Raw genomic sequence first — 24,580 nt, forward strand, 5'->3', positions numbered from 1 at the left:
TTGGAGTAGTGATTTTGGTCACGCCGAAACAGGAAATGGAGCGAAAAAGCGAGTGGTTTTGCGGCGTGAATTTTTCTCGCTCTAATTTTAAAGTACAGTGAGAAAACGGTGTTTGAACAAAACTTCGGTTTCTCGGTAGTGGTTTTTTGTTCTCATGCGGCAATTTCACTCTTATTTTTTACTGTTTTTTCGATTTTTTGGATCGGGTTTTTTTTTAAATGGTTTTCCCAATCCATTCACAGCTCATTCTAGGCCTAGTTTTTTTTGAATTAACTTTTTATTTCTCGCTAGTGGTTTTTTTTGTTCACATGTGGAGTTTTGACATTGATTTTCTGTTTTTTTCTTATTTTTTATCTGATTTTTTAAAAAATGGTTTTCTCAATTCACTCATAGTCCATTCTAGGTCTAGTTTTCTGTTTAGTCAATGAAAATTCTTTGAATTGTACGTCATTCGACTTGTCCTGCTATGTTTTTTATTTCGTCGCGATTTTCGTTACGACCATATGACGTCACAACCATTTCAAATCTGCTTTTTGTTCATTCGTTCATGCAATTTCAACTGAAGTACGTGTGTGACGTGATTTTTCGCTCTTGACGGAGCGAGTTTTTTGTTCATTCGCGTGATTAAAATTTTGGTCACACTTGAATTTCCTCACTATCAAAAATGACTTTCTCACTTTGAAATTGACTTTTATTTACTTTAATTGAAAAGAGATAAGGTCAAATGGGTGTGTGTCACTCTAAATGAAGGTTATTTGAGAGCAGCTAATAGAGTCAGCAAAAACTTATACAGATTTTTCATCAAAATATAACATAGCCTTCAATGAAAAGACGAATTTTTGCGGTCTGTCTTTTTTTACTGTTTTTTTGAGACTGCAGATCTACGAAGCTTTTGCGGCTATTTTCTGGGCAATCTGCCAGCTATGTTCTTAATTTCCTTTTCTCTTCAATAGTTTTGACTTAGGTAAGCTTAATTAAGAGTTTATACCGCACGTTCTCCGAGTCGTCTCCGGTATTCTACCGACTGCTTTGACTTCCTTTTGATAGACTTTTTTGTCACACTTGACTTCTGAGTTTTAGGTTAACGATATTGAGAGAACAGTTCAATTGCTCACGATAAATTGCGGCGCTTGACTGAGGAAATTTTACGTTAAAAATGCAACATAGGGTTGTAAGAGTGATCTATATCAACCTTTTTGAGAGATGGCAAATACTCTAATGCCTTCATTTACCGCTTTATGACCAACCCCCCCCCCCTCGAAACCAGCGAAGTTAGAATACCCCTACCACCTTAATGATCTAGAATCTCCAGCTAAACCGAGTCTACAATCGAAAAGAGTTGTCGAAGTTTGAGTTCAATTCGCCGATTTAGTCGGTTATGTTATTCCTCGTGTATTTATTTGGATTTGACTGGCTTGATGTCAATATAACTCGAAGGACAGGCGAGCTCTCAATTTGAGATGAGAGGTATTTTCCTATCACTTGATGTTTTAATCAGTCAATATGGCTACGCAGTTTAAACTGAAACCATCTTGCTATCAGGTTCTGAGACTAATTCAACTAGATAAACACATTAGTCATATTTATTTTGTGATTGGCTTTGACACTGATAGGCATTGAAATATTTCCAGTGCTCATTGCCTTCAACGTTGATTACGTAATCTAGCCAGCGAAGAATGATTGTTGACAAATGAAGTGATGAAATTGATAATGAAGGTCGAATTGGTTTCAGATTCTGTTTGAAGGTTGTTTCCTGCTGGTGTGTTCTAGCCGAATTGCGTCTGTGAACTTGTACCAAAGTGAACTGTTGTTGAACCCTTGAACAAAGCTGTTGTTTACCTGAAGTGACTTATCAATCAACAGAATTTATCATCAACTATTTTATCACAACCTCAGGAGTTTATTGGCTGTCCGTTGATTTCTCTAAACGTTTAATCGTGCAAAATTGCGATTTTTTTTGCTTATAATCGCTTAATAAATAGTATTGTTCTACGGAAATCTCTGTAATTTTAATCTGTTGTTACTGACTTGCGTATTGAGTAATATAAGTGAAAACATGCCAGAAGAAGTTAATGGACACGCACACAATGGTACGTCGGTTGAGGAGACGGGACCAGAATCCTTCGGGTACTTTTCAGCAGGGCCCTCCAAGTTGCCTCATGATGTGATGTTGAAAGCACAGAAGGAGTTTTTGAACTATGGCAACAGTCGAGTCAGTGTAATGGAACTAAGTCACAGGTTGGCACTTCTCTTTTTAATTGCTCTGGAAAGAGGTTTGAAACAATTATTAACAGCCGCACAGCGATAGCTGGGGCTATTATTGGCCTTCTCTTGGTTTTTTACAATTCAAAGAATTTGAATTGTATTGGGGCGCTGTCTTTATTACAATTCAAAGAATTTGATTACAATTCAAAGAATTTGAATTGTATTGGGGCTCTGTCTGTTTTTAAGATCTGTTCATACATTTTCATGATTTTTGAAGTAGTGATTTTGGTCACGCCGAAACAGGAAGTGGAGCGAAAAAGCGAGTGACTTTTCGGCGTGAAATTTTTTCGCTCTAAATTTAAAGTAGAGTGAGAAAACGGTGTTTGAACAAAAACTCGCAACATGGTTTTTTGTTAACATGCGGCAATTTCACTTTGATTTTTTTTACTGTTTTTTTTTCGATTTTTTGGATCAGATTTTTTTTTCTAAAGGGTTTTCCCAAACCATTCATAGTCCCTTCTAGGTCTAGTTTTTCTGTTTAGTTAATGAAAATTCTTTGAATTGAACGTCAGGACTTGTCCTGCTATGTTTTTTTATTTCGTCGTCGCGATTTTTGTTACGACCATATGACGTCACAATCACTTTAGATCTGCTTTTTGTTCGTTCGTTCATGCAATTTCAATTGAAGTGCGTGCGTGACGTCATTTTTCGCTCTTAGTGGAGCGAGTTTTTTTGTTCATTTGCGTGATTAAATTTTTGGTCACACTTACCTCACTCACAAAGATGACTTCCCTTTTTTGAAATTGACGTTTATTTACTTTAATTCAAAGAGATAAGGTCAAATGGGTGTGTGTCGCTCTAAATGAAGGTTATTAAAGAGCAGTTAATAGAGGCAGAAAAAACTTATAAAGATTTTTAATCGAAATATAACATAGCCTTCAATGAAAAGACGAATTTTTTTGGTCTGTCTTACTGTTTTTTTTGAGACTGCAGATCTACGAAGCTATTGCAGCTATTTTCTGGCAATCTGCCAGGTATGTTTGTAAAGGGATGTTTTTTATGCAAAATTTTTGCTGGACCGTTTGCCTGGAATATTTGTTCGATTTCACTTCTCGGCCGACTTTTTCACGTTTGACTTTTTTTTTCAATTGAGCGTGATTTAAATTGAGCTCATTCAGAAATTAAGCCTTTTCCTATAATAAACCCGATTGTGATATATCACCGTTTATAGCCCGTTTAATTTAGTGGTTACTGTGCAGGGATGGTATTGGGAGGGCGCGGGTTCGAACCCCTCCCTAGTTAGAAGTTTTTGCATCATAAAATTTCTCTAGCCTATGCGCCCTTCTAAATTGTTTGCTTCGCCATTCATTTGAGAGAACTTCGTACGACGTTTTTCGGCTTATGTTTAACTAACCCAAAATCATGAAGCTGAACTCTTAGTATAATTATTGTTCGGCCGGTCCTTCATTGTTTATTGTTGTGGTCCGAAAAGATAGCCTAGGAATAAATTATGGGAAGCGGATCAGTCACTGGTAACGTTGGGCAGTCAGAAACGTTTCCTGTATTTCCCCTGCTAGTAGTAGTTTTTCTTTCTGTTCACTTACATTCCTTTACTATTCCATTTTTTTGTCAAATATCAAGAATTTTAGGTATGAGAAAATTTTGGCAACTTAAGAATAATTTTTAAAAAATGTGTTGCTGAAGCTAGAATTTGCGTAGTCCGAAAACAAGAAAATACGCAGTGAATATTATTTTTAACCGTTATTTTAGCGCTGCTTGCTTATGCGTTTGACCTATACTGTCCTTATTTTTTAAACCCGTAGACCTATAGCAGATATATGGTGCCACCGTTTTTCATAGCTGCGATAGCTGTCCGGATCGATTACTGGCATTTTGTGTACTTGTTTGTCGTTCTGCGTCTGTAACTTTTTCTTTACGCTAGTTCTTTCATTCAATATGCCTCCCTATTTTGAGTGCGTGACGTCATAATCACTCTCATTGGAGTTTATTTGTATTTGCATGAGTAGTTTTTTCGACACATTCAATTTACCTCAAACTCAATTATTTCCGCTTACTTCTTTCGGAGGATCAAAGGTCAACTGATATATTCGATGAATGTCATTTTGGCAGTATCATTTTGACATAGAGCGCTTCTTCCGTATCCAATACAACCCTTCCCTTAGAAGTGTAGGAGTAGGGGAATCCTAACTTATTATCTAAATACGCCTTTCCCTTTAAAACATTAGGTATATATTTTTTACTGTAATGGAAGCATATCGAGAAATCAACTGTAATATAGACAATCAACAAAGCTTATGAAGCTAAAACGTGGTTACATACAAATCATGACTTCTACATTTCCGATTTCATTTTGAACGCTTTAACTTTTCCTTATATGATTATACTTGATATAATGACCTCTAAATACTGCTGTGTCCTACATATCTCCCCCTCCTGAGTGTCGGAGACCCAAAATAACGCAAAAATAGAATACCCACCAAAATTCGCAAAATACCCAGAATATCGTAGAATAACCACCAAAACTCGCAAAATATCCCGAATATCGTAGAATATCCAGCAAAATAATACCCAGATCGTCCCATAGGTTGCCCACATCGTCCGATAACTCGTCCACATCGCCCAGTAGGTTGTCCACGTCGCCCAATAGTAAAATAATCTAAAAGAAAACCTAAAATAACCAAAATTGTCAAAAATAATGAAAAATAAGCAAAAATGGCAAGCAAATAATGAAATAAAACAAATGAAGTGTTTTAATGTCAATAACTGGTTACGAAAAAGCAAAATATGCAGAATCGGGCCAATTTTCGTCATGTAAGATGACAAAATAATATCGAAAATGGTTAAAATCGGCCAAATTTTGGAGAAATTTTGTTCTTTTCAGTATGAAACTTGCCTGAACGAATATTTAACTTTTGTAAATAACAGCAGCTATGATTTTTGACAATTCAAAGGGGAGTCAAGGGGACAAAAGTGTAATAACTAACCTAAAAAAATATAAATGGGGAGAATAATGTTGCAAACTGAATCTGCAAATTTAAAATAAAAGCTGCAATTATGTTAACAAAAAGGCAAAGTTGTTCAATCAGTGCTCAGTTTATCAGAATCTATGCGCACTTGCTTGACATTAAGAGGGCTTTTGCAAGTTGAGCAGAGCCATGAGCCTTTTGGATGCGCTCTTAAGCCAACACAATCTAAATGAAACCATTTAATGAGGCAATTTTTGTTACAACATTTGAGCATTGCTCGATTGTATGGCTCATTGCAAAGACAATAGCGCTCTTGTGAAATTGATTGTGTCTCAACATTGTTGTTAGTTTGGCTCTCTTTTGTAGAAATTTTTGGTTCATCGCTCTTGTTAACGGCTAAAGGTAATTTGCATGGTTTTAACCTTTGTATACTAACTGTTTGGATCAAACCATTCACTTTTATTTGGGCTGTGTTCAACTCATGATTGAAAGAGACTATTTCATGTGGACCTGAATATGGAGCTTCTAATGGTTGTTTCACACGATCAATGCGTAGCCAAACATGAGAGCATTTAGAAAGTTCTTTTGGAATAAAGACATTGTCTTTGGAACTTGATTTTGTTTTTCTCTCCGAAGTGAAAACTAAAAGGTCTAAATGACTTTGTAGCTGGCGAATATACTCAAATGACAGTTTTTCTAATTTACCGCTGACTATTGAGTTTGGGATTAGAACATCAAGACCAGTGGTGGCTGATAGTGCAGAAATTCCATTTTCGTCAGGTTTAATTCGAATTCCAAACAGAACAATAGGCAAGGCTCTGAGCCAATCGCTTTTAGCCGACTTTAAAGCCTCTTTAAGTGTTCTATGAAATCTTTCTATCTGACCGTTTGATTGAGGATGATAAGCAGTTGTTCTTAGCCGACAAAAACCAATAGTTTTTGCTAAGCATTCGAAGAGTTCACTTTCGAATTGAGAACCTCTGTCTGTTGTTAAGTACAAAGGCACGCCAAATCTAGAGAACCACGAATTTAGGAAGGCATCACTTATAACATCAGCTGTAGTTGATGATACAGGTTGTGCTTCCACCCATTTTGTCATTCTGTCTGTAAATGTTACAAGATACCTATGAGGAGAATCTGGAACTGCAGAAAGTGGTCCCACTATATCTAAATGTATATGGCTGAACCTGGTAATACCGTCATTAAACTGGCATGTCCTAGGTTTTATGTGTCTTGAGATCTTGTTTTGTTGGCATTGTAAACATTCTTTGCACCAAATTTTGATATTTTGACCAGCTTTGGGCCATGTAAATCTGGCTAGTATCATCCTTTTTGTAACTTTCCAATCAGGATGACATAAGTCATGGAACTGGCTGAAAATAGGAAAGCGACAATCCGGAGGTAAAATAGGTCGTGGAACGACAGATTTATCACAGAGAAGTTTTTCTTTGCCAATATCAACTTCTTGTACTCCGTTCAAGTATTCATTAATCATCTGAGTACGAAAATCTTCTGATTGTCTTTTCGCTAATTCTGGCAAATCAAAAACGTCGATGTAGACGCTGGATACGATTTGGGATTGTTCTTTGGTCTCAACTGATGGAGGACGAGATAAACAGTCGGCAACAATATTTTCCGAACCGGACAAATGGTGAATTTCGTCTATATATTCAGCTATAAAAGAAATCTGTCTGGCTTGTCGAGGACTGTGGTTATTGGACGAACTAGTTCGACGAAAAGTGCAAGCTATAGGTTTGTGGTCTGTGAAGACAACGGTTTTTCTGCCTTCTATGAGATAACGAAATTTAACAGTGGCAGCATAAATTGCAAGCAATTCTTTGTCGAATGTGCTATAATTGCGTTCTGCTTGACTTAGGCGTCTGGAGAAAAACGCTAGTGGTCGATTTTTGTCTGAACTAGATACCTCATGAAGAGCTGCACCAATGGCTGTTTCCGACGCATCAGTTGTTAATGACAAGGTAGTATCTGGTGATAAATGGTGAAGAAGTACTGATTTGCTCAAGGCCTGTTTAAGTTTACTGAAAGATTCTGAATGCTGGTGAAACCAATCATAAGTGGGTTCAATGGTATGCAAAACCAAATTGTTTTTGTTTCTTCTTTTTCTCTTTATTGGTTGACTTTCATTAAGAAGTTGCTGTAAAGGCTCAATAATTTGTGCATATTGTGGAATGTGCTTCCTGTAAAAAGAAAACATTCCCATTATTCTTCGGAGCTCTTTGTAGTTTTTTGGTTCTTCTAAACCAATCAGACTTTCAATCTTTGAAGCAAGTGGTTGAATTCCTTCAGATGAAATTTCAAATCCTAAGAAATCGACAGTTGCTTGAAGCCATTTGAACTTGGTTAGGTTTACACGCAAGCCATACTCAGTTAATCTTGTCAATAGGAGATCAAGTGTTTCAAGATGCGACTCAATATCAGAGGATGCTACCAATACGTCGTCTGAGTACACAAACACATCTTTTATATTCTGAACAACTTCGTGAATGAATCTTTGAAATGTTTTCCCGGCATTTTTGAGACCAACTGGCATTCTGATAAATTCGAACAAACCAAAAGGTGTAGTTACAGCTGTCTTTTTTATGTCATCCGAGTGAATTGTATCTGATGGTATGCTTTGACCAAGTCAAGTTTGCTGAAAGTTGTTCTGCCATTAAGTTCAACCATTGAAAGTTGAGGCATTGGATAACTGTCTCTGACAGTTATGTGATTTAAAGATCTATAGTCACCGCAGGGTCTCCAATCGCCAATTTCTTTCTTCGGAACCATATGCAAAGGTGAGGAGTAAGGACTCTTGGATGGTCGTATTATACCAAGCCGTTGCATTTCATCAAAAGCATTTTTGGCAATTTTTAGTTTTTCTGGTGTCAACTGTCTTGGTTTAGAGAAAACTGGTTTACCGGATGTTTCAATTCTGTGGACTGTTTTATGTTTTGCTTCGTCACCAAAATTAACGTCTCCAAAAACATCAGAACATTTTTCCATAATCGCTCTTAGTCTATCATTTTTAATTGAAGAAAAGTCATTTTTAACAACCTGGACTGATAAGTGGCTGTTGTCAACTGGTGTTAAAGATTGTCTCGTAGAAAGACCTGTTAAGTTGTCAATTAAGGTGAGGTTGTCACAATTAACTGTTATTTTGAATTCATTCAGAAAGTCTAAGCCGAGAATATTGTCCTTGACATCTGCTACAAAGAATGTGAAAGGAAATGTTCGTCGCAAAGAGGGAATTGAAATTGATAATGACATTCTGCCAAAAATTTTAATTGCATCTCCATTGACTGTTCTAAGTTTTGTTACAGTAGGAGTAACGAAGTTTGTATTAATAAAACTTGGCATAATTATTGAAGTCATTGAACCAGTGTCTGCTATGAAATCAATTGAACTGTCTCCTAATTTTGCGGCTATGCGAATGCAAAGATTTCCCCCAGAGGTTGCCGCACACAAACTAGGGGTTACTAGTTTGACTGATTTGAAAGAGAATTTGTTCGAGACGTTGGCTCGATGTTTTTGGGCTTTTGTCCTGGCCACTGACACCAAGGTTTACATGATTTTGCTTTTTCAGCAAAATAGAGATGATAACGACAAATTTTTGGCCTTTGACCTGCTGTGAAAGGTCTATGTGTATTCTCGATTGACCTGTTAGACTTTGAGTTGTTAATAGGTTGGTTGCTTTTTGTTGAATGCTGATTGTACTACGATCTTGTTGGAATCTGTTGTGCTGAGGCTGCGAATACGTTTGGAGTAGGTGTGGCAACTATGGTGTTTGAGTAGCTGTAAATGGTATCAGCTAATTTGGCAAATTGTTCAACGGGAAGTTCTAGGTGTGCTGAGAGTGCCGTTTTAACAGAAATTGGCATTGCTTGCATTAACCTGTGTTTTATGACATCGTCATCTAAGGTCAAGTTGCATTCGGCAAGCTTTCTTTGAATTCTCATTAAGCACAATGAAGGTTTTTGGCCGTCCAATGAAATCATTCCCAGGGCTTCTTCAATCATTTCTTGTTTTGACTTCTGGAATATGCCGCAGATATGTTCTTTGATGTCACGATAATTGTCTATGCCCATTGGAAGATTGATTGCAACGTCTTCGGGAATTGCAGCAAGTATGTGATGAAATTTTGTTTCATCATTTGTTATTCCGGCAAGGACAAATTGAGATTCCATTTGACGGAACCATACTCCAGGATTTGACCTGTAGAAAACAGGAGGTTTCACAGAAACTCTTCCAACATAGCCTCCTGAAGCTATATGTTGTTGAGCGAGCAATATATTTGGATCAATTGCTCCAGCTAGAGTCTGGGATCCCGATGGAAATTGTCCCCCCATACCTGTACCTACCGAACCTCCAGCGTCACCCGAACCTGTACCTATACCTGTACCCGCCATACCAATACCTGTTATTACCATACCCGAACCTGTACCTACCAAACCCTGACCATTACCTACCAAACCTTGACCTTTACCTACCGAACCCGAACCTACCGTACCGAAACCCCCCAAACCTGTACCTACCGGGCTACCCCTCGAACCATCCATCGCCGTAAAACCGGTAATGGGAAAAAAATAACGGGGCCCCGGAAAGGAAACAAATTTAAGAAGTCGAGCAAAGGTAAAGTTCGACTCGAATTTTTTTTTAATAAAACGATTAAGTTTGATTTTGATTATCGTGAGGGAAAAATAGGTTGTTAGCTTCCGTATTAGGCGTATGTTAATAGTTAAGGGTCACCATTGTAGGAGTAGGGGAATCCTAACTTATTATCTAAATACGCCTTTCCCTTTAAAACATTAGGTATATATTTTTTACTGTAATGGAAGCATATCGAGAAATCAACTGTAATATAGACAATCAACAAAGCTTATGAAGCTAAAACGTGGTTACATACAAATCATGACTTCTACATTTCCGATTTCATTTTGAACGCTTTAACTTTTCCTTATATGATTATACTTGATATAATGACCTCTAAATACTGCTGTGTCCTACAGAAGTTCCCCAAAACGTTTAGTTATGAGAAAAACAAGAAAATCTCTCCCTGATAGAAACTTTTTGGTTTGCGTCATCAAACAGATTAACAAACTTCATTTTAACACTAAGTTTAACGTCTTCGATGACTCTTTGCGCTTTCGGAATGATATCAAGCCACTTTTTTCAATGTTTTTGTTGAATAAATTTGATAACCATCATTTTAATTGTTTGTTTTGATTGCTATATAGTGCTTAAGTGGGCAATTAAGTCTTTTACTACCACTTCATTGGAGAGAAGTTTAAGAAGAAACAATTCATGAGACAAATACATCAATTATATATTTTTCGGTTTATTTAGTTTCTGCTGCTTGTTTATTTTGCTTTTATTGAAAAAAATTGTGGCTGTTGCCATTCATTCGTGAATTCTCCAAACGGCGAGCTTAATTTATTTAATTTTTGCAGAGTTGAGACCTGTTCATCTTAAGCATTCAGTCCAACGCAATTGTTTGATCGAGAGTTTAAAAATAAGATTTGCGATAAATCAATTTTTTAAAGAATCTCCCAACCTTCGTAAATTCTTTGAATAAAAGATTTTATTGCTAAAAGACGTGTCGTCAAAAGAGGATTGTGAGTTTTGGATCCTAATGGATTTTTAATGTTTAAATGTTAAATTTTTAGTGTTTAAATGTGTAAACTTTCTTCTTGAACACTTGGTAAAGCTTTTGAAAGTACCTCTAAAGTCATAGCGTGTCTTTGGTCGGCAGAGGTTATTTGTGCCATGAATAATTGCGCTTGAAAAGTTCAAAACTGTCATTTTATTTTTTGTTCCGACCCCACTTGTGGGGGGGGGGGGAGGAACTATATACTCAAATGGGTTTTTTTGTTCAGTCAATTTTGGCCGATCGATATATTCATCGCAGAGAAATGTGAGTGGTATCATTAAAAAGCTGGTCCAGCGTAGAATTCAACATTAAAAAGATTTTTTGATTTTCGTTTTTTTCGAGGAGTTATCGAGGATTGAAATTTTGTGTGAACAACGGGATATTTGTTCACTTTTAGTGTGATTTTTCTTCAAATTAAGATATTTTCTTTAAAAATAGTATTTCAAACTTAAATTTCCTGACAAAAAAACCAATTTCGTGTTCTTAATAGACTAAAGGCGATAAAAAAGACTAGTTCTGGTCTCATAGGGAGCTTCAATATAAAAAAAAATCGAAATTTTTTGAGAGCTGTTTTTTTTTACAGTTTTTAAAACTTTTCTACTTTTTTTGCTTTTTTAAGTCACCTAGAGACAAGTCACTTTTCATACCGAGGTTCCATTAGTGGAAAACCTCCTTTACAGTCAAATGAAGCCCAATGAACAAAAAAATCAATTTCAAGGAATTGCTCATGTCTTTTTTAAATTCGACTCTGAGTTTTCGTAATTTTAATTGAAATTTTGAATTTTTTTGAGGTTTTACTAATTTTTTGGAATCTTATGGCCTGGCCTCATTGACTAGCAGTGCAATATGTTCCGTAATGAGATTTAAGTGAAAATATTCAGTCCTTTGAGCGGACAGCTAATGGCTGTTAAGACTTCAAAAATAATTTTTCGAAAATTTTTTTTAACATTAACCAATCGTAAACTTATTATCGTGAACTGTAAGTCAGTCTCTGTGATGACAGCACCCTTTTCCCTACTATGGTTTCAAATGGCTTCGACCTTTTATTCTCGCACTTCTCTACCGAATTTTTGGCTTTTGCCTGATTTTGTTGTTTTTTAGTCATAAGACTTATAAGACTTGTTGAGATTTCTTATTGATCACCTTTGCATGACAAACATCCCATTACTCCTATTGAAGCATATTTGAGCGTATTTTTTGACTTCCGTTGAAACTTAATGAATTTAATGGCTGTTAAGTATTTAAAAAATAATTTTTCGAAATTTTTTTTGAACATTAACCAATCTTAAAATTTTGCTGAACTGTTAGTCACTCTCAATATTGACAGAACCCACTTGCTTTCTAAAGAAACGAAAATAAATTTCGTTGCTGTTTTTATCTTCTAACTATTGATTATATGACTTCAATAACAGAAGAATTCAAAATTAAAAATTTTTGGGTATTTTCCTATTATTGGCTACTTTTGAACTCTTATCACATTATCCAAATATTATACACACTATACAGATATTATTTTAATCCCATTGGCTTGGAAAGGACATTCAGTGGATCACTGATAAAGTTTTCAGAGGAAAGCTAATGGTTTAAATGGCTTCGAAATTTTCTTCTCGCCTTTTTCTACTGAATTTTGGTTTTCGCATGTTTTTGTTGTTGTTTTCATTGTCTTAAGACTTATTGTGATCTCTTATTGATTATCTGTGCATGACAAGCATTTTTTTTTATTTTTTATTTTATAAAAATTATTTTATTTTATTTTATTTAATTATTTTATTTAGTTAGGCGAGCTTATTTTATTTAATTTTTGCAGAGTTGAGACTTGTTCATCTTAAGCATTCAGTCCAACGCAATTGTTTGATCGAGAGTTTAAAAATAAGATTTGCGATAAATCAATTTTTTAAAGAATCTCCCAAACTTCGTAAATTCTTTGAATAAAAGATTTTATTGCTAAAAGACGTGTCGTCAAAAGAGGATTGTGAGTTTTGGATCCTAATGGATTTTTAATGTTTAAATGTTAAATTTTTAGTGTTTAAATGTGTATAGTTTCTTCTTGAACACTTGGTAAAGCTTTTGAAAGTACCTCTAAAGTCATAGCGTGTCTTTGGTCGGCAGAAGTTATTTGTGCCATGAATAATTGCGCTTGAAAAGTTCAAAACTGTCATTTTGTTTTTTGTTCCGACCCCACTTGTGGGGGGGGGGGAGGAACTATATACTCAAATGGGTTTTGTTTTGTTCAGTCAATTTTGGCCGATCGATATATTCATCGCAGAGAAATGTGAGTGGTATCATTAAAAAGCTGGTCCAGCGTAGAATTCAAAATTAAAAAGATTTTTTGATTTTCGTTTTTTTCGAAGAGTTATCGAGGATTGAAATTTTGTGTGAACAACGGGATATTTGTTCACTTTTAGTGTGATTTTTCTTCAAATTAAGATATTTTCTATAAAAATAGTATTTCAAACTTAAATTTCCTGACAAAAAATGAACCAATTTCGTGTTCTTAATAGACTAAAGGCGATAAAAAAGACTAGTTCTGGTCTCATAGGGAGCTTCAATATAAAAAAAAAATCGAAATTTTTTGAGAGCTGTTTTTTTTATAAAACTTTTCTACTTTTTTTTCCTTTTTTAAGTCACCTAGAGACAAGTCACTTTTCATACCGAGGTTCCATTAGTGAAAAACCTCCTTTACAGTCAAATGAAGCCCAATGAACAAAAAATCAATTTCAAGGAATTGCTCATGTCTTTTTTAAATTCGACTCTGAGTTTTCGTAATTTTAATCGAAGTTTTGAATTTTTTTGAGGTTTTACTAATTTTTTGGAATCTTATGGCCTGGCCTCATTGACTAGCAGTGCAATTTGTTCCGTAATGAGATTTAAGTGAACATATTTAGTGCTTTGAGTGGACAGCTAATGGCTGTTAAGACTTTAAAAATAATTTTTCGAAAATTTTTTTGAACATTAACCAGTTATAAACTTATTATCGTGAACTGTAAGTCAGTCTCTGTGATGACAGCACCCTTTTCCCTACTACCGCAACCAAATTTGGTCTAGCTGGCGGTTTTTTCTTCTAGCTTTTAGTAATATGACTTCAATGACACAAGATTTCAAAAAGTTTTAAAATTTTTTTGGATATTTCCGTTTTATTGGTTACTTTTGGAATCTTATCACATTATCCTATTGACAGCTCCTATTGGCTTCAAGAAGACGTTCAGTGGATCACAGATAAAAGTTTTTGGAGAAAAGCTTATGGTTTCAAATGGCTTCGACCTTTTATTCTCGCTCTTCTCTGCCGAATTTTTGGCTTTTGCCTGATTTTGTTGTTTTTTTCATAGTCATAAGACTTATAAGACTTGTTGAGATTTCTTATTGATCACCTCTGCATGACAAACATCCCATTACTCCTATTAAAGCATATTTGAGCGTATTTTTTGACTTCCGTTGAAACTTAACGAATTTAATTGCTGTTAAGTATTTAAAAAATAATTTTTCGAAAATTTTTTTTGAACATTTACCAATATTAAAATTTTGCTGAACTGTTAGTCACTCTCAATATTGACAGAACCCACTTGCTTTCTAAAGAAACTAAAATAAATTTCGTTGCTGTTTTTATCTTCTAACTATTGATTATATGACTTCAATAACAGAAGAATTCAAAATTAAAAAATTTTGGATATTTTCCTATTATTGGCTACTTTTGAACTCTTATCACATTATCCAAATATTATACACACTATACAGATATTATTTTAATCCCATTGGCTTGGAAAGGACATTCAGTGGATCAATGGTAAAGTTTTCAGAGGAAAGCTGATGGTTTAAATGGCTTCGAAATTTTCTTCTCGCATTTTTCTACTGAATTTTGGTTTTCGCATGTTTTTGTTGTTGTGTTCACTGTCTTAAGACTTATTGTGATCTCTTATTGATTATCTGTGCATGACAAGCATATTTTTTATTTAATTTTTATTTTATAAAAATTATTTTATTTTATTTTATTTTATTTTATTTAGTTAGGCGAGCTTATTTTATTTAATTTTTGCAGAGTTGAGACCTGTTCATCTTAAGCATTCAGTCCAACGCAATTGTTTGATCGAGAGTTTAAAAATAAGATTTGCGATAAATCAATTTTTTAAAGAATCTCCCAACCTTCGTAAATTCTTTGAATAAAAGATTTTATTGCTAAAAGACGTGTCGTCAAAAGAGGATTGTGAGTTTTGGATCCTAATGAATTTTTAATGTTTAAATGTTAAATTTTTAGTGTTTAAATGTGTAAACTTTCTTCTTGAACACTTGGTAAAGCTTTTGAAAGTACCTCTAAAGTCATAGCGTGTCTTTGGTCGGCAGAGGTTATTTGCGCCATGAATAATTGCGCTTGAAAAGTTCAAAACTGTCATTTTGTTTTTTGTTCCGACCCCACTTGTGGGGGGGGGAGGAACTATATACTCAAATGGGTTTTTTTGTTCAGTCAATTTTGGCCGATCGATATATTCATCGCAGAGAAATGTGAGTGGTATCATTAAAAAGCTGGTCCAGCGTAGAATTCAAAATTAAAAAGATTTTTTGATTTTCGTTTTTTTCGAAGAGTTATCGAGGATTGAAATTTTGTGTGAACAACGGGATATTTGTTACTTTTAGTGTGATTTTTCTTCAAATTAAGATATTTTCTATAAAAATAGTATTTCAAACTTAAATTTCCTGACAAAAAATGAACCAATTTCGTGTTCTTAATAGACTAAAGGCGATAAAAAAGACTAGTTCTGGTCTCATAGGGAGCTTCAATATAAAAAAAAATCGAAATTTTTTGAGAGCTGTTTTTTTTTATAAAACTTTTCTACTTTTTTTCCTTTTTTTAAGTTACCTAGAGACAAGTCACTTTTCATACCGAGGTTCCATTAGTGAAAAACCTCCTTTACAGTCAAATGAAGCCCAATGAACAAAAAAATCAATTTCAAGGAATTGCTCATGTCTTTTTTGAATTCGACTCTGAGTTTTCGTAATTTTAATCGAAATTTTGAATTTTTTTGAGGTTTTACTAATTTTTTGGAATCTTATGGCCTGGCCTCATTGACTAGCAGTGCAGTTTGTTCCGTAATGAGATTTAAGTGAACATATTTAGTGCTTTGAGCGGACAGCTAATGGCTGTTAAGAGTTTAAAAATAATTTTTCGAAAATTTTTTTGAACATTAACCAATCATAAACTTATTATCGTGAACTGTAAGTCAGTCTCTGTGATGACAGCACCCTTTTCCCTACTACCGTAACCAAATTTGGTCTAGCTGGCGGTTTTTTCTTCTAGCTTTTAGTAATATGACTTCAATGACACAAGATTTCAAAAAGTTTTAAAATTTTTTTTAGATATTTCCGTTTTATTGTTTACTTTTGGAATCTTATCACATTATCCTATTGACAGCTTCTATTGGCTTCAAGAAGACGTTCAGTGGATCACAGATAAAAATTTTTGGAGAAAAGCTTATGGTTTCAAATGGCTTCGACCTTTTATTCTCGCACTTCTCTACCGAATTTTTGGCTTTTGCCTGATTTTGTTGTTTTTTTCATAGTCATAAGACTTATAAGACTTGTTGAGATTTCTTATTGATCACCTCTGCATGACAAACAGCCCATTACTCCTATTGAAGCATATTTGAGCGTATTTTTTGACTTCCGTTGAAACTTAACGAATTTAATGGCTGTTAAGTATTTAAAAATTAATTTTTCGAAAATTGTTTTTGAACATTAACCAATCTTAAAATTTTGCTGAACTGTTAGTCACTCTCAATATTGACAGAACCCACTTGCTTTCTAAAGAAATTAAAATTAATTTCGTTGCTGTTTTTATCTTCTAACTATTGATTATATGACTTCAATAACAGAAGAATTCATTATTAAAAAATTTTGGATATTTTCCTATTATTGGCTACTTTGAACTCTTATCACATTATCCAAATATTATACACACTATACAGATATTATTTTAATCCCATTGGCTTGGAAAGGACATTCAGTGGATCACTGGTAAAGTTTTCAGAGGAAAGCTAATGGTTTAAATGGCTTCGAAATTTTCTTTTCGCACTTTTCTACTGAATTTTGGTTTTCGCATGTTTTTGTTGTTGTGTTCATTGTCTTAAGACTTATTGTGATCTCTTATTGATTATCTGTGCATGACAAGCATATTTTTTATTTAATTTTTATTTTATAAAAATTATTTTTTTTTATTATTTTATTTAGTTAGGCGAGCTTATTTAATTTAATTTTTGCAGAGTTGAGACGTGTTCATCTTAAGCATTCAGTCCAACGCAATTGTTTGATCGAGAGTTTAAAAATAAGATTTGCGATAAATCAATTTTTTAAAGAATCTCCCAATCTTCGTAAATTCTTTGAATAAAAGATTTTATTGCTAAAAGACGTGTCGTCAAAAGAGGATTGTGAGTTTTGGATCCTAATGAATTTTTAATGTTTAAATGTTAAATTTTTAGTGTTTAAATGTGTAAACTTTCTTCTTGAACACTTGTTAAAGCTTTTGAAAGTACCTCTAAAGTCATAGCGTGTCTTTGGTCGGCAGAGGTTATTTGTGCCATGAATAATTGCGCTTGAAAAGTTCAAAACTGTCATTTTGTTTTTTGTTCCGACCCCACTTGTGGGGGGGGGGAGGAACTATATACTCAAATGGGTTTTTTTTCAGTCAATTTTGGCCGATCGATATATTCATCGCAGAGAAATGTGAGTGGTATCATTAAAAAGCTGGTCCAGCGTAGAATTCAAAATTAAAAAGATTTTTTGATTTTCGTTTTTTCGAGGAGTTATCGAGGATTGAAATTTTGTGTGAACAACGGGATATTTGTTCACTTTTAGTGTGATTTTTCTTCAAATTAAGATATTTTCTATAAAAATAGTATTTCAAACTTAAATTTCCTGACAAAAAATGAAACAATTTCGTGTTCTTAATAGACTAAAGGCGATAAAAAGACTAGTTCTGGTCTCATAGGGAGCTTCAATATAAAAAAAAATCGAAATTTTTTGAGAGCTGTTTTTTTTATAAAACTTTTCTACTTTTTTTCCTTTTTTAAGTCACCTAGAGACAAGTCACTTTTCATACCGAGGTTCCATTAGTGAAAAACCTCCTTTACAGTCAAATGAAGCCCAATGAACAAAAAAATCAATTTCAAGGAATTGCTCATGTCTTTTTTTAAATTCGACTCTGAGTTTTCGTAATTTTAATCGAAATTTTGAATTTTTTTGAGGTTTTACTAATTTTTTGGAATCTTATGGCCTGGCCTCATTGACTAGCAGTGCAATTTGTTCCGTAATGAGATTTAAGTGAACATATTTAGTGCTTTGAGTGGACAGCTAATGGCTGTTAAGACTTTAAAAAAAATTTTTCGAAAATTTTTTTTAACATTAACCAATTATAAACTTATTATCGTGAACTGTAAGTCAGTCTCTGTGATGACAGCACGCTTTTCCCTACTACCGCAACCAAATTTGGTCTAGCTGGCGGTTTTTTCTTCTAGCTTTTAGTAATATGACTTCAATGACACAAGATTTCAAAAAGTTTTAAAATTTTTTGGATATTTCCGTTTTATTGGTTACTTTTGGAATCTTATCACATTATCCTATTGACAGCTCCTATTGGCTTCAAGAAGACGTTCAGTGGATCACAGATAAAAGTTTTTGGAGAAAAGCTTATGGTTTCAAATGGCTTCGACCTTTTATTCTCGCTCTTCTCTGCCGAATTTTTGGCTTTTGCCTGATTTTGTTGTTTTTTTCATAGTCATAAGACTTATAAGACTTGTTGAGATTTCTTATTGATCACCTCTGCATGACAAACATCCCATTACTCCTATTAAAGCATATTTGAGCGTATTTTTTGACTTCCGTTGAAACTTAACGAATTTAATTGCTGTTAAGTATTTAAAAAATAATTTTTCGAAAATTTTTTTTGAACATTTACCAATATTAAAATTTTGCTGAACTGTTAGTCACTCTCAATATTGACAGAACCCACTTGCTTTCTAAAGAAACGAAAATAAATTTCGTTGCTGTTTTTATCTTCTAACTATTGATTATATGACTTCAATAACAGAAGAATTCAAAATTAAAAATTTTTGGGTATTTTCCTATTATTGGCTACTTTTGAACTCTTATCACATTATCCAAATATTATACACACTATACAGATATTATTTTAATCCCATTGGCTTGGAAAGGACATTCAGTGGATCACTGGTAAAGTTTTCAGAGGAAAGCTAATGGTTTAAATGGCTTCGAAATTTTCTTTTCACACTTTTCTACTGAATTTTGGTTTTCGCATGATTTTGTTGTTGTTTTTATTGTCTTAAGACTTATTGTGATCTCTTATTGATTATCTGTGCATGACAAGCATATTTTTTCTGCCATGGTATTATTTCTGAGCGTAGTCATTGTCCTCCGTTAAAAGCTTTTGAGTTTAATGGCTGTTAAGACTTTAAAAAAAGATTTTATTTTATTTTCGGGCATTTTTTATATTTGGATCCCGTTGAAATCTTATCACATTATCCTAATACTAATAATTCCCATTGGTTTAGGGAAGACGTTCAACGGATCGTGCATAAAGTTTTCAGAGAAAAACTTATGATTTAAATTGCTTCGACACTTTCTTCTGGCACTAATAATTCCCATTGGTTTAGGGAAGACGTTCAACGGATCGTGCATAAAGTTTTCAGAGAAAAACTTATGATTTAAATTGCTTCGACACTTTCTTCTGGCACTTTTCTAATCGACTTTTGGTTGTTGCCTGTCTTTGTTGTTGTTTTCATCTTAATAACTTGTTTTAAGGTATTATTGACCAAATATGAATGTCCAATGAACTTGTTGTCCCACGGAGGCATAATTTAGCGTATTTAGTGGATTCCGTTGAAAGCTAATGAAACTAATGGCGTTGATACTACGAGTTTTCTCAAAAGTTTCGTGGTACTAATGTATTTGTTCATATTTGACTTTTTGAAACTATATTGATAAAAAAGAGGAATTCGGTGGAGTTAAAAAATTAATTCAACATAGAAAATTTTTTTTGTGAAAAGTTCATTTTTTATTGTCTTCGACACTTTTATCGCTCAATTTTTTTCTTGAAATAGCTGTTTTTGCCTGTTTTTGTTCTTTAGGTAGCCGTAACTTGCTGACAATTCTCTTCGGCTTGTAACTGAGGTTTGAATTAATGCTATTACCTGAATCAGTTAGTCAGTTTATAGCCTTTAGTCTTAAAGTTTATGATATACATTCAAACATTTTTCAAACCTTTCAGATTTTGTTGTTCTTTTCGTCGAATTATAACTTATTTTCATCAATGAGAGGTCACATCCAATTTCTTGTATTCCAAAAAATAGCATATCTACTGATATTTTTTGTCACCCATGCTTTGTTTGTTGGTCAATAAACGTTTTTTGAGTGGTCATTTTGCGCTTCTTTTTCTCTTCTTTCAGAACAATCTCGTAACAGATCCCAATGGTTTACAAATGTGGCCCAAATAAACTTATCTCATCTCTCAATATAATTCTCCTGCAGCTAAATTAGTAGATATAAGAATTGAATTAAAAATACATAATTTTCAGATAATAGCTAATGATTTCAATAGTAGCAATAGTTTGTGTTTTCGCAAATCGTTTCTACTTTTTAAGGTTTTTCTTTAGTTCGTTTCTAAGGCTTAAACTACACAAAGACATCTCTTTTGTGTTTTGTAGTAACTTTTTTGGTAATTTATCATGGATTTTTTAGTTGAAAGCTTCTGAACTTTCTTTTAAATACTTGAAATTTCTTGGTTTAAAAAATGTTGATTAATTTTTGAATTTCGCCTCATTGATCGTAACATAGTCCCATTAAGAAAACGTTCCGTCCGCTGTATAGTTAGGACAAATTAAATTTGAGTAGTTAAAGTTTTATCTGACTGCATTTTGCATTTTGACGTTGTTACTATGTGCTTTTAAATTTAGATATTCAGTTTTTGCCATGAAGTTTTTGTTTTTGGTATTTTTTCGTAGTCTCTTTAGGGTCAGATCTCAGTGGCGCTGTAAAAAGGCATGGCATTATGTAATTCAATTAGTAGATAGGTAACGATATGTAACGATTGTTTGAAACTCAAGCATCTATTTTTGTTATTTCTTCATTTGGTTGACAATTAAGTCAAAAATGTAGATGAGCTCGGGTCGGAACATCATGTGCGAACGCACATTAACAAGCCGCCTTGTTGAAGTTTTAGATTAATCCTTTTGATGTCAGTTCTCAGTAGAGTTTTCAAGAGGAAAGCCAATGCTTTGATAGTTGCTGTATCGTAGATTGATTGTTTAGTTCGATGGAAAAATAATGTCTGTCTGTGTGATCTAAATTGTATTATACTCCAATTGAAAATTTTATACTCCAATTGAAAATCAAGGAAGATCACGTTGTATCTGTTGGTTTTAATTAGGGCTCTATTAGTGAACAGATATCATTATATTGTTTTGTCTATGAGAAGCAAAGATTACACGTGAAATTAAAAGCACTAAATTTAGATAAGCATATATTTTATATTTGTCTAAGTGGATAATTTTGCAGCTGTAGCTGTGCACAGCCGTCTGTCGACATGATGTTTTTGATTTCAAACCAGTGGATATAAATTTTACGGGAAACTTTAAACTCTTAAAACGGCAAAATGCCTTTAACGGCGCCTCCTGTTAAGAAGTAAAACTCAATCTCACCATTTTTGTTCAGTTTATCAATTTCATCGGTTTGGTTCACTTCACTTCCTAAAGTATTTTGTTTGCAGGTCACCAGAGTATCTTGCAATTAATGACGAAGCTATCGCTTGTGCGAGACGTCTCTTTAATGTTCCGAACAACTACAAAGTTTTCTTCATGTCCGGTGGAGGCACTGGTCAATTCTCAGCTGTTCCTCTCAATTTACTGGGCGAAGGCAAAACGGCTGATTATGTTGTAACTGGCACCTGGTCCGATAAGGCCATGAAAGAGGCCAAAAAGTATGGAACTGTGAACAATGTCCACCCTTTGTCAAAGTTCACTTCAGTTCCAGACGAAAGTCTTTGGTCCAGGACTAAGGACGCCAGTTATCTTTACTACTGTGATAATGAAACGGTCCATGGTGTAGAATTCCCCTTCATTCCGAGTAACGAGGGTGATTTCGCCAATGTTCCAGTTGTTGCTGATATGAGCTCCAACTTCGGAACTCGACTTTTTGATATAAACAGATTTGGCGCTGTGTACGCGGCGGTCCAGAAAAATCTAGGACCCGCCGGATGCACGGTGGTAATTGCACGTGAGGATCTCTTAGGAAAAGCGCACAAGTTTTGTCCCCAAATTTTGGATTATGACCAGATTGCGAAAGGTAATTCGGTGATGAACACCCCAGTTACCTTCAGCGTTTATATGACTAAGTTGGTCATGGAGTGGGTGGAACATAACGGAGGTTTGGAGCAGATGGAGAAAGATTCCCATATCAAGTCCACGATGCTGTATAATATCATTGACAACTCGGACGGTTTCTACACCTCGGTGGTCGACAAGTCTTACAGGTCCAGGTGCAATGTTGTGTTCAGACTCAAAGGCGGTGATACAGACTTGGAATCGGCGTTTGTGTCTGCGGCTAAGAAGAGTAATCTGTTGTCACTGAAAGGTCACCGAAGTGTGGGAGGAATTAGGGCATCAATTTATAATGCGATATCGACTCCAATGGTGGAGAAATTGGCAGAGTTTATGAAGGACTTCCAAGCTAATCACAGCACTTGAAAGGACTTCTATGCTTCTTGAAACAACAGACTCTCAATGCTTAATCTTGCCAACAATAGGCTTTTGAAACTAAATTGAGCTACATTAATAATCAATTATTACAATCATCACTGGTTCCAATTGTCAATAGCTTCCTGGGTTCCATTTATCTGGCTTTTTTGATAGGCTGTCTCCTTTGCCAGTATCTCGGAATTCGAATTGTTGGCAATATATTTATTGATATGAAATTAATGGTGCACAGTTGTTGAGGTCTATCGTATTGAGTTGTGATAATGGGTGATATTGTAAAGTTTCTAATTTGCATAAAGATATTGAATTTGAATTGGATATAAGCGTCTTACCGTCTTTGCATGCTGTGAAAATAACAGATCTTGCAATCTTTGCATCTCCTTGCAACAAGCAAAGGGGAGGGGGTGAGTATTGAACAATCAGAATCAGAATAGCAGAGTATTATTAGGTTTGACACAAAATATACTATACTCAATTAAATTCTCGAATTAAATCACACAATTAAATTCTCAAATTCAACCCGAATTAAATCACGCTGGTATTTATCAAAAATGAAATACAAAAGAAAATAAATTGCAACAGGATGGACGGTGGGGACACATCACATAGGTGAGAAATGGTTCAGTATTCTCTACTTGGAGCCAAAGGTGATTAATAAATAGTAATTAATAAAACACATAAATTTTCTGAAAATAGTAGAAAACTAGAACTTTTGATATCGGTAACATAATATACCCTATGCCGAAATGGCCAATGAACCAATATAACAAATGTATTCCCTTCGATCCTTGCCTTCAGTAATCCTATTAAAAATTTGCAATCGGTATTACGAGCATGTTTATCATACGTAATCAATAATTCATACAATAATTTAATTCATACGATTCATGGGACCAAACATGGGATGCATACGATAATTTAATCCCATGTTTGGTCGTGATAACTTCATATTAAGTCACACGGGCCGCTGAGGCATGTTCATGGTCTGGGAGACATGGGCAAATGCACTTCCAAAATATTATGCTGAGTAATCGTTCGGGTAATGTCAACGTAGGACAAAATATTGGGTATATTTTGGAAGTTTTTGCACATTGGGTATATTGGTATTGGGTTTTGGGCTGTCACTGAAATTATACATCTTGTATGGTTACATGACAATTTACCCAATGCCATTATACCCAATGCCAAAATACCCAATGCCAAAATACCCAATGCCAAAATACCCAATGCCATTATACCCAATTCACATTGACATTTTCGTTCAATAATCCGAGTACTAATTAGCAGAAAATAGCTCTTACTCGTATGATTTAACAAGCGGATAATTTAATCTCATGTTTGGTTGTGATAGTTTCATATCAAGTCCCATGGGCCGCTGAGGCATGGCCATGACCATTAAGCATGTTAACACATATGAGTAATAGCGACTGCTAATTTGTTGTTGGATTGTTGAACGAAACCATCAAAGTACATTGGGTATAATGGCATCGGGTATATTGGCATTGGGTATAATGGCATTGGGTAAATTGTCCTGACACCATCTTGGATACCGTTACATTTGGGGATTGATGTAATTCTTACGTGTTGCTCTGTTAGCTCTCATTTGGCTAATCATTCAAATGAGTGGATCCATGACGTCTCAACGTTTTCTTTTGAAGTTTTTTTTCTAAGAAAAATTGAAAACGCAAGAAGTCGGGAACAGATTGAATCCACGCAAATTAGCAGTTAATACAATTTCGTTTCAGTTGATTAATTTATTCGGCCGGTCGTTTGCATTCAGTAGCTTCATACGAAAAGGAATGTCACCGCTTTTTATATCAGAATGTCTTCTAAGTGAAGTAAATTAGTTAATTGCTTTTCTCAATAATGGTTTTTCTTTGCCAATGGCCTATTGTGAGTCCATTAATTGCTCCATTGTCAACAGACGGGTGAAAGATATACCATGTTAGTTGGTTAGTTTCCGTAGCTTGAAAAGAATTGAGGATATATCT

The 24,580-nt window shown here is 34.5% G+C and overlaps 1 protein-coding gene across 1 annotated transcript; it reads left to right on the plus strand.

Annotated features, from left to right (window-relative positions):
* Positions 1-1,713: 1,713 nt before the first annotated feature.
* Positions 1,714-22,920, plus strand: LOC142339572 (phosphoserine aminotransferase-like). The gene is made up of 2 exons (XM_075389713.1): positions 1,714-2,238; positions 21,605-22,920. Exons 1-2 carry the CDS (start codon positions 2,057-2,059, stop codon positions 22,578-22,580), a joined length of 1,158 nt encoding a protein of 385 aa, XP_075245828.1. The 5' UTR covers positions 1,714-2,056; the 3' UTR covers positions 22,581-22,920.
* Positions 22,921-24,580: the final 1,660 nt, after the last annotated feature.

The sequence above is a fragment of the Convolutriloba macropyga genome, chromosome 5, assembly GCF_964194025.1.
Source record: "Convolutriloba macropyga chromosome 5, txConMacr16.3, whole genome shotgun sequence".
NCBI lineage: Eukaryota > Metazoa > Xenacoelomorpha > Acoela > Convolutidae > Convolutriloba > Convolutriloba macropyga.

What these genes read in the sequence shown, in the direction of transcription:
- LOC142339572 (XM_075389713.1), top strand. Translation starts at nt 2,057, where the DNA reads ATGCCAGAAGAAGTTAATGGACACGCACACAATGGTACGTCGGTTGAG. An exon ending in GTAATGGAACTAAGTCACAG is followed by an intron (nt 2,239 to 21,604) that starts GTTGGCACTTCT and finishes TTTTGTTTGCAG; the next exon opens with GTCACCAGAGTATCTTGCAA.